The sequence below is a fragment of the Austrofundulus limnaeus genome, unplaced genomic scaffold, assembly GCF_001266775.1.
Source record: "Austrofundulus limnaeus strain Quisiro unplaced genomic scaffold, Austrofundulus_limnaeus-1.0 Scaffold164, whole genome shotgun sequence".
Taxonomy (NCBI): Eukaryota; Metazoa; Chordata; class Actinopteri; order Cyprinodontiformes; family Rivulidae; genus Austrofundulus; species Austrofundulus limnaeus.
Genome location: NW_013952566.1, coordinates 456,133 through 470,023, shown reverse-complemented (window position 1 = coordinate 470,023; position 13,891 = coordinate 456,133). Strand labels below are relative to the sequence as shown.

General features: G+C 37.8%; 1 protein-coding gene across 4 annotated transcripts in view; it reads left to right on the top strand.

Moving 5' to 3' along the window:
• sorcs2 (sortilin-related VPS10 domain containing receptor 2) overlaps positions 1 to 13,891 on the top strand; it is a gene marked incomplete at its 5' end in the record, with an annotated part of 345,732 nt that overhangs the window by 87,951 nt on the left and 243,890 nt on the right. For all 4 annotated transcript variants that reach the window (XM_014017240.1, XM_014017239.1, XM_014017238.1 and 1 more), the window contains 1 exon segment: positions 4,516 to 4,615. In XM_014017240.1, the coding sequence (XP_013872694.1) occupies positions 4,516 to 4,615 (100 nt within the window).

Sequence of the window (13,891 nt, the reverse complement as noted above, 5' to 3'; positions counted from 1 at the left end):
GTCCCCATAAATACAAGTTGGTCCCCACAAGTAGGTGTTTGTGCCAAAATAGTCCCCTAATAGTATAGGAATACACACACACACACACACACACACACACACACACACACACACACACACACACACACACACACACACACACACACACACACTGGCATGGGCAAGAATAAAATTGCTTCCTCCTCCTACCTTTGGCGATAACAAAAGGTGAAACTACTTGACGATTTAGCTGCTAAATAGAAAACTTGACACAATCTCATGATGGTGTTTTTCTAGACATATCAGAGTAGTCCGTGCCCTTTCACCCAGCTCTTCTTGCTTGGCTCTGAAAGGCCCTCCTCCATCCACAGGTGGGTTTTAGAGATAAGTGCGGGGCTCTTGCTGCTAACACAGCCCATCACCGAGTGATCTGCGCGTGTCCTCTGAGTGATCTCAGGTTAAACACCACACACAGGCTTGGCGAGGAGGATGAAAACACTCGTTGGCGCACCGCAGAGAAACAGCTCGGTCCTGCTGTGTTTTCAGCAGCTGTACCAGAGCATTCTGAGCGAGCTGATTGTAGAATGTCTTGGTGAGGCTTCAAGTGTGTGTGAGTGTGTGTCTGTCAGTGGCTGATGTCCCACTATGTGGAGGAGTAAATCCTCTCACTCTTAAACAGGCTTATCATTCTCTTTTATCACCACCTCTTGGTCCTGCTGAACCCTCAGCCCTCAGATAAACACTGGGGCCTCAACTTTGAAGCACTTYTAAAATAGCCTTCCTAAGGCTGTCAAACTGGCACACCAATGAAAAAAAGCTAAMAGATTTGCTTTAAAAATGCCAACAACTATTTGAAATGAATCTGTTAGCAAAATATCCCCAAATCACTGGGCAGATTTGAATAAACCTAAACTGAAACAATTGTTGGATGCACTTCTACAACTGATTCATTTTTGGAGAAAACCTTATTTAATATGGCTACCTCAGCCAAATTCCCTTAGAAAATAGGAAACTAGACATAATGCAGTCAATTTTACACAAATCGTGCTTAAATCAGGTGTGGTTGTAGCTTTGAGTAATTCACATTACATACTCTAAGTGGTACTACTAAGCATTATTGTTAACGTAAACCTTAGCAAAATATCTCATGAACCACTGGCTGGGTTTTCAGAAAGGAATCATTAGATAATTGTAGATAACCCTACAACTAGAGGTGTCCCGATACCGATACCAGCATCAAGTACTCGTACTCGTACTCGTAAAAGCCGGCCGATACTCTTAACCAATACCGCTTTTGTCCCCTTTTTTGTTCCTCCTGTGCTGCGCTGCAGCACAAAGGTAAACAACAATCCATACCAGGCGGGGGCGCTAATGTACTGACAAGTTATTTCCGACCGCACCCCCGAATAACAGAAGAAGAACGATGAGAAGAAGAAGAAGAARAAGAAGTAATGTCGGCAGTTTGGAGATATTTTAAGATCGGCCACCAAACGAGGACACCAAACMAGCAGACTGTCTGCTGTGCTCTGCTAAACTGTCAAGAGGAGGAGCGAAAGTTGGATGTTTTAACAGCAGCAATTTGATTAAACATTTGAGGACAAGACATGACAAAGAATTCAAAGAGTTTGTTGCTGCTAGCAGTAGCCTTCATAAACAGCACTATGCTGCAGGTGTTGCAGTAACTTCAATGCTGTTTTTTTTTCTTGTAGAACAAACTAAGACATAAGCAGAATATGGAAGGAAGTTTCTTGTAAAAACATTTTATTTTTCCCCCTGGTTCTTCTGAGATTTTGTTTTAGTTGTTCCATTTAAGTTTGAACTGAAATTTACTGCACTTTATTACTATTAGTCATTTTTTTAACAGTTTAAGACTGAAGCAGAGTAAACTTCTATAGATGTGCTGCTAAAATTTACGTTTTACATTTTAATTTAAATTTGGTAGTTGCATGTTGAGGAAAATGTATAAAAATAACTTATTTTGTTTTTTAATGTATGCAACAGCATTTGTTTTTGCAGTATTTGTATTGTTAATACATTCAGAGGGAGTGTGGCCTTATAAAAAAGAGCCTGTTTGAAATAAAATAAATGGTTTCAAAAGTTATGGTGTGATTTATATACCAACTTATCTACTTGTCAGAGTTTGCACTACCTTTTTATTGTCAAACATAATATTTACCCATCAATTTTTGCATGATAATTGCATTTCATTTTCATTCTGTTTAATATTCAACAAGTTGAACAGATAATCCACACGAACCCCGCTACTTGGTATTGGAATCGGTATCGTATCGGCGAGTACCTAAACTGAAGTACTCGTACTTGTACTCAGTCTTGAAAAAACTGGTATCGGGACACCCCTACCTACATCAAGTGAATTCCATGTAAGATTGCTGATTTAGCTAATCAACATTAGCCAACACAAAATTAGCTATAAGTCAGTTTTACAGATAATGAGTTAAAGGAGACATATGCCATTAAATACATTTTGTTGTGTACTAGAGTATCTAAGAGTRCAGAAAAGTTCATTTTAGTCTCTCCTGGGGCTGCGTAGACATCTTTATATCTTGTTTGGGACATATTTTACAACTTGTTTAGTTTTCTCTATTTTCTATGACATTTTCTGAACTATTACGTCAAATTATTTGTAACATAACTGCCAAATAATGTCTGGATTTACCAACTATTACTTCATCCTCGTTCATTCTCCTCTGGTTCTGGGTCAGACTCTGGCTCCAACATGTAAGGCTGGATGGACAAGTCTTCCCTTGTTAACATCTTTCAATTAAATTGTAAATAAAAATTGTCTGTGCTGCTATGTAGTCATAAACCCCTCTATCAAACTAGAATAGACCATCTGGAAGATGGAGGAGGGGCAGAGTGTGATATGCCTCTTTTGGATTTAAAGAGACAGCCTCAAAACGAGTTGATCTGAGACACACTTCGAAAAAGTTGTTAAAGAGGGGCTTGTGGAGTCACAATAAGGAGGAATTCAGATCAAAGCATTGCAGTTCCACTTTATACAGACCCCACCAAAATGATTTAAATGTAAAAGAAAAAAAGATTTTAAAGCAGAGTATGTCTACTTAGTTTGACGTGATGGTAGCCAAGAAGTATTCACAACACACAATTTAAGCGTGACAGTTTGGGCTGTCATTTAAGGTGCGCAGGGAGCAGCTGAGGGGTCAAGGAGCTTATTCAAAGGCCCAGAGTGGGGCAGATGAGTTTCCTACCCACATGTTTGCTGTTGCTGCAGGGAGTTGAACCGGCAGCCTTTCAATCACAAGTTCACCTTCTCCTTTCCTCTATCATTTCTTAACATAAGATGATCATACTCTAAAACTCTGTCCTAAAGTGTGCCAATTGAATTTTATTAAGTAATCGCAAAGTCTTAACAATTCTGTTACTTATTACAGCAGTAATGTGCAACTTAAATGATGGAAACGGCCACATTATTTTGTTGACACTAACATAGGGCCACATAGTTCTGCACATTTACCTAAATGYCGTTTTAAAAATGTTTGGATATATATTTATTAAACCACCATACTTAACATATATTTTGCTCAAATAAGTTGTTCTCTTGTTTGATAAATACAAATACATAAAGTTTATAAGCAAACAAAAAATGAACACTTATTTTATGCTAAGATGCCTTGAGTGCAGTCTCCTGCTTTTTTTGTGGTTCTCTTAAAACTTGTTTTATATACTTGCGACTTCAGAAAGGTTCTCATATTTAGCTTTGTGCAACGTGTAGTGGAGACTAGTAGTAAACTGTCTCTAAGCAGACTAAACAAAGGGTTGTCTTAACATTATGTTGTTTTTTTTTAAATGGTGGCTYGTTAGTAGGCCGGCGGGGAGTCATGTGGTCAGCGGGCCATCAGTTACCCAAAATTAGAGGGTTGAGGAGAATGTTTTAGAGATTAGTTTYATATTAAATATTTATTCCATGTGCTGTTATCTTGTATCCCTGCTGAGGGGAGACCTGGTACTTAGAAGCTGCCATCATTGCTTGGCTTTATGAGCTTTCCTGAGCTGGATTGCAGGTAGCGATACATCTRAAACACACACAGCACTCGACAGCTGCCTTTAAAGCTGCCAGATTTGAGGATTGGTCWGTACTTCACAGCCAGCCCGAGGCTGTTTTTGCATCATTGCAGCAATCACAGCTTGACCAGCCATTCCTGATTTGTCACCAGGCGCAGACACCACGACATAATGTGGTCATATGGTGAACAGAGAGCTGATATAAGGCGCCTTTAGGCAGGTTGAGAAAATAAGCATGTCACTTTTTCACAGGTTCTTACTCTGTTTGTCACACCAAAGGTTTTTTTTTTGCAGAGTTTCAGTCATTTGAATACAAGAAAAAAATAGGAGAAAAAAAGACCAAATAATACAAAATTCTTCAAAAGAAACCATCCAAAAAAGCATTTATTTAGAGGGCTTTTAAATTATTTTCATAAAACTCTYAAACACGCAAATGTTGCTAAGCTTACTGATTAACTGTTATTTTATTTTGTCTTTCTAACTTTTGTTTAGGTCCACCGACTATGGCACAACGTACACCAAGCTGAACYTGATGCCAGGAACAACCATCGTTGTGACAAGTTTCTACATCTGCCCAACCAACAAGAAAAAGGTAGGGCCATCTCTGATTTGACCGATATACTMCCAATGACATTTTCACCTCTTAAATGATGAAATGTCCCAGTTCTACTTGGGGTAAAGATTGGAACTTTGCTTATGTAAAGTGTGGAGTTTTARTCAACCATGTCATGACACCTGTGATCCCACTTGTTGCTCGACTAGAAGAAAATTCCTCTTTCACCAGAAAGTGGAGGTGGGGTCACAGAGACCAACAACCTATGAAAATGGGAACACCATTTTTAAAATYTGTAGTTAGTTTAAACTTTAGTCTGCTTTATTTTAAAATGAAAAAGTTTGCTTCAGCATTAATAAAAGTAAATTAGGATCAGAATAACACTGTCTCTCATCTTCCGCAAATTCTGTTTTCAGCTGATTTTATAAATACTGTTTTAAACATCATTATATATGTATTTTAGTTTCACCAGCTGGTGCTTATGTACCATATTTTAACTGAGGCATCTAACTCGTTTGTAGTTCTGTTTTATAAGAACGGATTGGAGATCAAAATTGCTGATTGGGATTGTAGGACGCRTTTATGAACAGCAAGCTGTTATTTAAAAAGTGTTTTTAACAAGATTTGTGAGATTAAGACATCTGTTTTCAGAAATAATGAGACAAACTCTTTGATCTAGGTCTCTAAACTGTCTCTCTGTACTTTGATTATCTATGGAAAATCTTTTTTTTTTTTAGAATTCCTTTATTTATTATCTGAATACAACCGAAAGAARATTTACTGGTGGGGATATTTTAGGTTCCGTTGGTCCATTTTATGATGAAAAAAAAACAAAGCACATTAGATCAATCTGTAGGTGTGAGTGAGAATGTGAATGTTTGTCTTCCACGTTTGTCTGTATGTGGCTCTGTGATGGACTCGACCTGTCCAGGATGTACCATTCCTTTCACTTGTTGACCTGCTGATATAGACATAGCTATATCTGTGACCCTGTGTGGAGCAGCAAGTTWAAATTATAAGTGGATAAACATATTAAGTGATGTTAGGACAGGCGCTAAAAYCGGCTCAAGCCAAGTAGTGGTCTCGCAGTACATATGGGGAGGTTCCTGTCTGTGTGGGCRGRTTTWTCCTAATTGTGATTGGCAGAGTYTRGAGTATAGGCAGAGGTTCTTGGGTGAGTGAAGTTTGGCAAACTGTGATCGGTTAACTTGTCTTGTGGGGCAAGTAAAAAGATAACGTAATGTAATAGTCAATCAATTATTTTTACATATTCACAATAATTTACTGTCTATTTATAGCTTAAAGTGGGGGTATAATGCAAAATTTCCCCCTTTTTTTACTTTACTTTATGTTATGTTATTATTTCCTCATCAAAAACACATCCAGAGTGTTGCTTTGACTCATTCATGCATGTTTTAAAAATCCTTGAATCTCCTGTGGTAGCCATGTGCCTAAACATTTGCTGGTACACAGCCCCTMCTATTGTCCATAGCACCTCCCCAGTCCCCAGCTGAGCTCCTGTCTCACAGAGCACCCCTCCCTCGCAGAAATGTGAAGTGAAGTGGGAGTGTTTGAAACGGTAGGGTGTTCTTAAAGAGTCAGAGGCCAATTTTAAGGCATTTAAATTAGCTATGATGCAGTCATATTTATTTTTGATACATAAAGCATTTTCATAACAACTAAAGGTAACAGTTACTGCATTAAACTATAAAAAATGCATAATAACCCCCCACTTTTAAATCTGAACAAAGTCTTAAATGATAAGTGTTGTGAACATGTAAACATAATTCATCTGCCTTCAAATTATGTGCAACTAGTAACCTTCCTGACTCAAGTTATGACTAAAATTAATATTTATGTTTAAAAACATAGGTGCTTTGTCGCCATTTCATTCAAGCTACACGTCCCTCCAGCTGAATAGTGTTCTTCAAACCCTGCCCAAAATAGTCAATCTAACCAATCGTGTCTTTAACAAACTACGTCCACAAAAGTCAAGAGATCAATCACGCCATGGATAACTCCTCCCACACAACAGGAACCTCCCACTTAGTGTCCGCAGAGACCCGCTTCACACTGGAGCACCGGTCCTGATTTAATACTTGAACCACTTTGGTAGAAAAATCCAGAGACACTTTAGATGAAAAGTTTAACCTCAGATAAATGGTAGCCTGGTTAAAACCAGACCCTGTCCTTCACTTTGCTTCGTACAAGGGTCTGGACTTGATGCATAGAGAATCGTTTCTTGCAGGAGGCGTGGCCTCTGCTGAAGCATGTGTGTGTTGTCGCTGTGAAGGAGGCTAAGCTAAGAAGCTAACCGGAAATCGCGTGTGCTGTAAACAACCCTACTGAGAGGAGAAATATACCGAGCCAAACGAGACGACTGTAAATGAGAGCTGCTGCTTTGTCAGACAAATTTAATTTAATTTGGAAGCCGTATCAACACAGACTGGCTTCATTCACTTCCTCCACTGCCGTATGCTAAAATAACTATCAGACACTGCGCAGAACATCGACGTCATTCAAAACTCCTCCTTCTTTTTGCTGATTGGCCCAGGTAAAATAAACTACAAGCAGACGCTGCGCAGAAAATTGATGTTCTCTTCTCTGATTGGCCCAGCTAAAAATCTGCCAGCGAAATCCATTTCAACGGGAGAAGTCCCAGACGGAGCAGTGAAGGGAAACTAGAATTGATCGGAGCTGAGTAGGAAGGCAAGGGCAAGGCTAGATAAATAGTGTTTAATGAATTAAGGGTGTCCAGTTGCCTTTACTGAGCATGTATAATTATTACATTTCTGGTTCCTTAATGACAATTTTACCACACATAACTCTGCACCCTTAACAGCTTTTCTGTATAAGGGATATTATTATGCAGTATATTGATTGATTTGATTTGATTTATTTATTTAACAGGAAAAGATTATTAAAAATCAAGCCTGACTCAGCATAATTGCTGTTTTACAGCAGGTTCCTGTTCTGCAGCACATAAAACACTCAGAATTACAGCATCACAATCACATCATTATACACCATAGACACAAAGACAAACAAGCATACCAAATTTCAAAAAGGCAGCATTTGCAAAATGGGACATCTAAATATGAGCACAACAAAAAGTGTCCAGCAGATGGCAGACAAGATTCTTCTTAAAGGGCTGTAGTTTTGAAATGGACTTTATGTTTTGAGGAATGTCATTCCATGCTTTAGTATAAACATTGAAGAAAGACCTCTGGCCGTAACAGTTTTTAAAAGTTGGTAATATCAGTTGTCCTTTTGCAACAGATCTAGTTGAATGACCACTTCCAGAATTCGATTTGGGCAGCAATGCACAGAGAGTTCCATAATTGGCACCTTGGAAGATCTGAAAATATAAATTAATACCACTATAAAAAACATAATTCTGAAAAGTCAAGGCATCAGACAATAAAAGAACTGTACAGTGATGAGTCCAACCAGGAAGGTTTTTATGAATTTTGTAGGCCCTGTTGTAGAGCCTAACTATGGGTTCTAAGATTTCATTTGTTGTAAGAGACCAAACAGGTAAACAGTACGACATGGTTGAGAGTATAATGGCATGAAGAYAGATATTTGAAACAGAAGATGTCAGATTGGATCTAATTTTTGAATAAACATATAATTTCTGTTTTAACTTAGTGGTTAAGACTTGTACATGATCACGATAAGTCAAATGAGAATCCAAAGTAATTCCAAGATATTTGTAGGTAGAGACAATATCAAGGGGTTTGTTTAAAAAAGTGAGTTGATTTTGTTATATTGAAATGTCTCCTGTGTGAGGAAAAATACATGCACACAGTTTTTTTAACATTAATTGACAAAAGATTATCTTGAAGCCAACCATGAAATGTCTGAAGATCTGCTTGTAACTGACTATTAATAGATTCAATATTGAAATCAGACAAAAAAAGAACAGCATCATCAGCATACATTAAAATATTTGAATACTTCAATATTTTTGGAAGGTCATTTATGTCATTTAGGTCATTTCACCACCTGACACCTATCAGTCAAATAAGAGGAAAACATTTGTATTGCAGATGATGAGAGTTGAAAAGAAATCAACTTTTTTAAGAGAGTATAATGATCAACTGTGTCAAACGCTTTACGAAAATCAATATATATAGCACCAGTTACTTGACCTTTGTTCAAAGCAGCACGTACTGTATTTGTTCAGTGAATAAAATTAATGCAGACATGGTTGGCCTTGATGTGCGGAAACCATGTTGGCTATTGCTTAGCATATTATTAGCTTCTAGATGCTGAAGTAGTTGATTAAATAATGTTTTTTCCAGTAACTTAGAAAAAATTGGAAGAACAGAAATTGGCAGATAGTTTGAAACTTCCGTTGGGTCACCAGATTTAAAAATGGGATATGAAGGAATAGTATTAATAGCACTGCCTGACTGACAAGCAATACAGGGAATAAAATCACTGATAGAAATTTACATAGTGTGTGATGCTTGTTCACTGATGTTAAATTCCACTTTTTCTAATCTTTCCATATTATTGCATCATTTGGGGCACTCTCCTGTACCCTTTGGCTCCATGTACTCCTATCCAATTTACAATTTTTCCATCCAGAGGCAAATGCAGTAACTCAGTGAATTTCAAAAAGCAGACAGCAGATAAGGTGGAGTGAGAACCATGAGGTACAGTGGAAGACTTAAACTCTGATGCAACAGAACTACCAACTGTGGTGCTTTGTCTAATTGGCGTATGTTATCACTGCGATCCAGAGTTCCTCCAATCGATAAAAAAAATGGAGAGAGATTAGATTAAGTCACTTTTTTTGTTCACTTTCTGCTTTGGTCCCCACTCCAACCGTCTGAGAGGAATCTGCCATCTTCTTCACACAGAGCGAACTGTAGAGACCAGACAGCATGAGAGCATTTAATTGCATGGGAATGAAGTCATCCTAATTCCCCTTGGGGACAGACAGAGGGATGAGGGATTCAGAGTGAATGGTGGTAAGAGAGTGTGTTGTGACAGTAGGATGTCTGGCAGGAGGCGCAGGGGATCAAGTTGGTGATTAAACACACCCCTAGGCTTGTCAGAAAGAAGGGGAGTGATGGGAGCTCAGGTTCAGTGCTGCTCTTTGAAATCAGTGTGTAGGTGTATGGGAACTGTGGTTCCAAGAAAAAGACTTCCAACTGCAGGTGATGGACAGACTACATCTGAAGGTTCWTTGGAAGACCATTAGTTGTAAGGACCTTTCAAACAATGTAACAATTAGTTTCCTTATTTTTTATCCTTAAAACATGAGTATAGTGTTTGTAAGGTGGCCAAACACACTAATAAATACACACGTCTTGGCAGACTTTGTTCAATAGTGCTAATGGCACAAAGAAACCAGCAAATGAGTGTGTCTATAAGCCCTTTGCCAGGATTACAAGAATTGTGAAAGGACCACATGGAAAAGGTGTGACAGGGCTCAGATAATCAATACAACTTGAGGCAATTAGAACAAGAGGTGAAACTTCAGACAGAGACAATGTCATTCTCTCTTTCTCCATTAAAGATCCACTCAAGACCGTCCGTAGGGGAAAGCTCCCAAGGTCCCTTGACAGTTTTCAGCACCATAAGATTCGTAAATAAACTTTGTGACCAGAGGCGCAGYGTACTCTCCTTCAGCAATTTACTCTAACAGTCTCTCCAGAGGGCTGTCAGCTGGGYGAAGTATTCACCTGAGTCTGTTTTCATGGCGTTAAGTGCTTACTGTGGGGTCTAAATGAAGGTTCAAGTACATGCTAATTGCTTCCAAAGCTTCCTTTCTGGGGGTCTTTTTCTGTCAGTCATTGTTGGCAAGAAAGCAACATATCTYATTTTTGGCTCATCTTAAATTAACATATTTTTCCTCTGGAACATGTTGGCTACATGTCAATGGTAAGAAAGAGTTCTTTGAATGAGGGTCGTCGTTTGAATGTACATTTCTTTGAGTGTAAAGTTATTTTAATTTGTTTATACAGGTTTGTTTAGTTGAAACACAAACTGTCTCATTGGCAAGAGAGACCAGAAATAAACAGTAACATCAATACAACCAATTAAACGCATTAATACAAAATAGGGATGCAAGTTATCGATTAATTAATAAAAATTTGATTGATCTTATCGATCGACCAACAATTAATTGATAAGCGTTCATTTTCATTTGTATGAAGATGGAATCACAAATTTTAAATTTACAATTGATTAGTAATGATAAGTGACTGGATCTTTTCTATCCTTAGAAAACCCACACTTACTTCTTAATCACACACATACTCATAGATAATAAAATTTGCTGTTGCAGAAGCAGTCATTAAAAGACAAACAAGTAGGAAATAAATTGACAGTACAACCACGGAGCCTGCWAGTGTTTCTATATGAGTACAACTTTATTACACTTGTATTATTCTCCTCACTCTTTCATCATTTATTAGAGCAAAGCAGACCAAGTCAAGACGCATGAATTGCAACACACATAATGAATGAAGCATCATCCATAAACAATCATTCAGCAAGTGTTTGTGCACAGGAATTAAACCAGTTCAGTATAATACACTGCAGTGCTGGTTTAAATGCAGAGGCTGGTACTAAGAGTAAGAAGTTGAGGTTCAAACTAGTCCTAGAAGATCAATACAATGCAAAGCTGAGGAACTAAGCAAAGGCAGAGCAATACCAACAATCCCAAAAAGAAAACCTTGCCAAGCAGTGATTAGAATCAAACTGGAGGAATATAAACTGTGACAGGAGTTTGATGGATGAGCCATACTGTAGGTGTGCAGGTAGATTGGCAGCTGAAGCAGGGTTTACACAACACTTGCAACACACAGACAACCCAGAAGAGAAAAACTAGGACTGAGAAAGATGTGAGATGAGGACTAGTAACGGCATAATTGATGTAGAAGTGCGACAATAGCTTGCTTGTGTACACACATCATTGACTGTGTGTCGAGGCTGTTCAATCGTTCAACCCGTCTTCTGCTTTATTGCCAAAACAGAAAATAGACAGCGTACATTGCTGAATTGGTTCCAGTTCATTTAAACACCTCTCTGAGTATTTTTATGCATTAATCTAACAAAAACTGAATATGTCAGCTTTATGGTTGCTTGYGTAGACTCGTCACACCAAATCAGAGATTTACAAAAATACATATATGACATCAGCTATCATGGATTTTTATGTGGCAACCCAGTTTTGGTTAGGGACCTTTCTTTTTCCTAGATGGAGCTACACACCAAATTAGAARTTGGTACCTCACTTATTTTCCAATTTATTCAGGTCAAAAGAAGGTCGGATGTATATGGTGGTAGCAATCCTGGATTTTGACATGGCAACCCCATTTTAGAAAGGATACTTTCTTGCCCCAAGAGTTACRTTCCAAACTGGAAGTTGTTGSCTCAAGTATTTTGTAAGTTATCSAGCTCACAAAGACAGAAAGACTCAGGTTATTTCCAATTCCCCTCCTCGCTCCACAATGGGGCACAAAAATGGAGACAAGAACAGCAACGTGTCTCTGGTTAAATCACATTAGACATTCTAGAGGACCTCATTGTGTTTGGAAGTTGCTTCTTTCCATTTACAGCTCAGAAAATCCTCATCTCTGAAGAGATATTTTATCTTCTAAAGTCAAAGAAGGATTTTGTACAAAATGAAAGATAAAATTAACACATAAAAACTTCAGATGGCCAGCAGGAATAAAACTAGAACCTTCTTGGAAAGATATTAAAATAAATTATAGCACCGAATAAACAGTATAGAGGCTAAGTGTTGTCTTGGCCCGTGTGTCTATAAAGTACGACTCTTCTCTTTGCCTTGGTACAGGCTAATAAAACTATATAATATAATATAATGAGGTTGCTTGTGTGCTCTAAATTGTCTTCAATTTAGTATACCTTCTGCACATCACCAACTCAGCAAATCTCCTAAAAGCAACACATCACCARGAAGAATTACAAACTCTGTGGGCACCAAATTCAAACTGTTCTTTGGTGTCCACAATAATGTGTTCAGTTTTTTGTTGTTATAGCCTCTCTTCAGTAAGAACTGCAGTAGTGATAAATTTAATGAGCAGTGATGTTTATTCAGTTTCATACCACTGAACCACTTTSACAGTGCTTATTAACTAAAGAAGCCCCTCAAATGACTACTGCCATTCCTGCTTAGCTTTTCATGCTGTGCACAATTAGTTACACCCTAKTGTAATATTAGGTGCTATTCTGAARTATGACCCACTCTGGGTTAGTGATCCAGATGGAAATGGAGCCGTGTTATTAAGATCTATCAGTTTATTTGAAATCTTGCTTTTCAATCAACCAAAAATGAGATAGAGGATTCTACACTGACAGTCTTGTGGTACATTTTTTTTTTTTATTTTACCTAGTAGGAGAATGAAAGGACATAGAGCTCTTATGAAGCTCCAGTGGGATTTTCTACCATTGCAAGTTCAGATGCTGGTATACCTTAAAAAGTATTTGTAYCCACAAAAAGAAACATGCAATCTGTGTAATATTAACATGTCTCTTTATGCAATCAGTGAAAGTGTTATGACTCTAGCTGTAGTTGATTTCTTATCCTTTTACTATGCTTAAAAACCATTTTACYCACATGGTCAATTTAAATTGGCCCCTATTACAAATGAACTGTCAAATTGTAGTCATGTTTCTACAGACTAATACCAGTTTTAAAGTTAATGTAAAACAAGTGGTTGAATAAATATTGAGCTTCTTCAAAATGATTATCCCAATTAAACTCAAATTTTTGTAGATCAGTGCAAGTCGGGATGGATTCAGAAAGATTTGCAAGGACTTCAACATCCCCAATAGTTCTGTTAGATCTRTCATCAAGAAGTGGAAGGAATGTGGGATGTGTAAATCTGAGGGACCACTAAAGCCCCTGAGTACACTCTGAAGTTATTACAAGATTCAGCAGGTGAGATGGGAGAGACTGAGCCACAGCTGTTACTCTGCTCCTTCACCAGTCTGAGCTCTATAGAAGTGTGGTAAGGAGAAAACCAAAATGAAGACAACTGTTCAAATTGTAATCCAMCATATTTAAATGCTAAACTGTTCTAGGGTTCTTGTGTTGAATAAAATCCCCCCAAACTGAAATAAATAGATAAAAGGAGTGTTTGTTTCAATTTGACCTAAAGTTGATGAAAAATAGCATGGAAAATAAGGTTCAGAACAAAGTGCACAATAGGGTTTATCAAATGAAAACAACTTTTCTGGAATGCTAGTTTGAAATTTTAAATAGGCCTGTCGCGATAGTCAATAAATCAATTAATCGCACGATAACTTTTTTTGAGGTCGGTAAAAAAA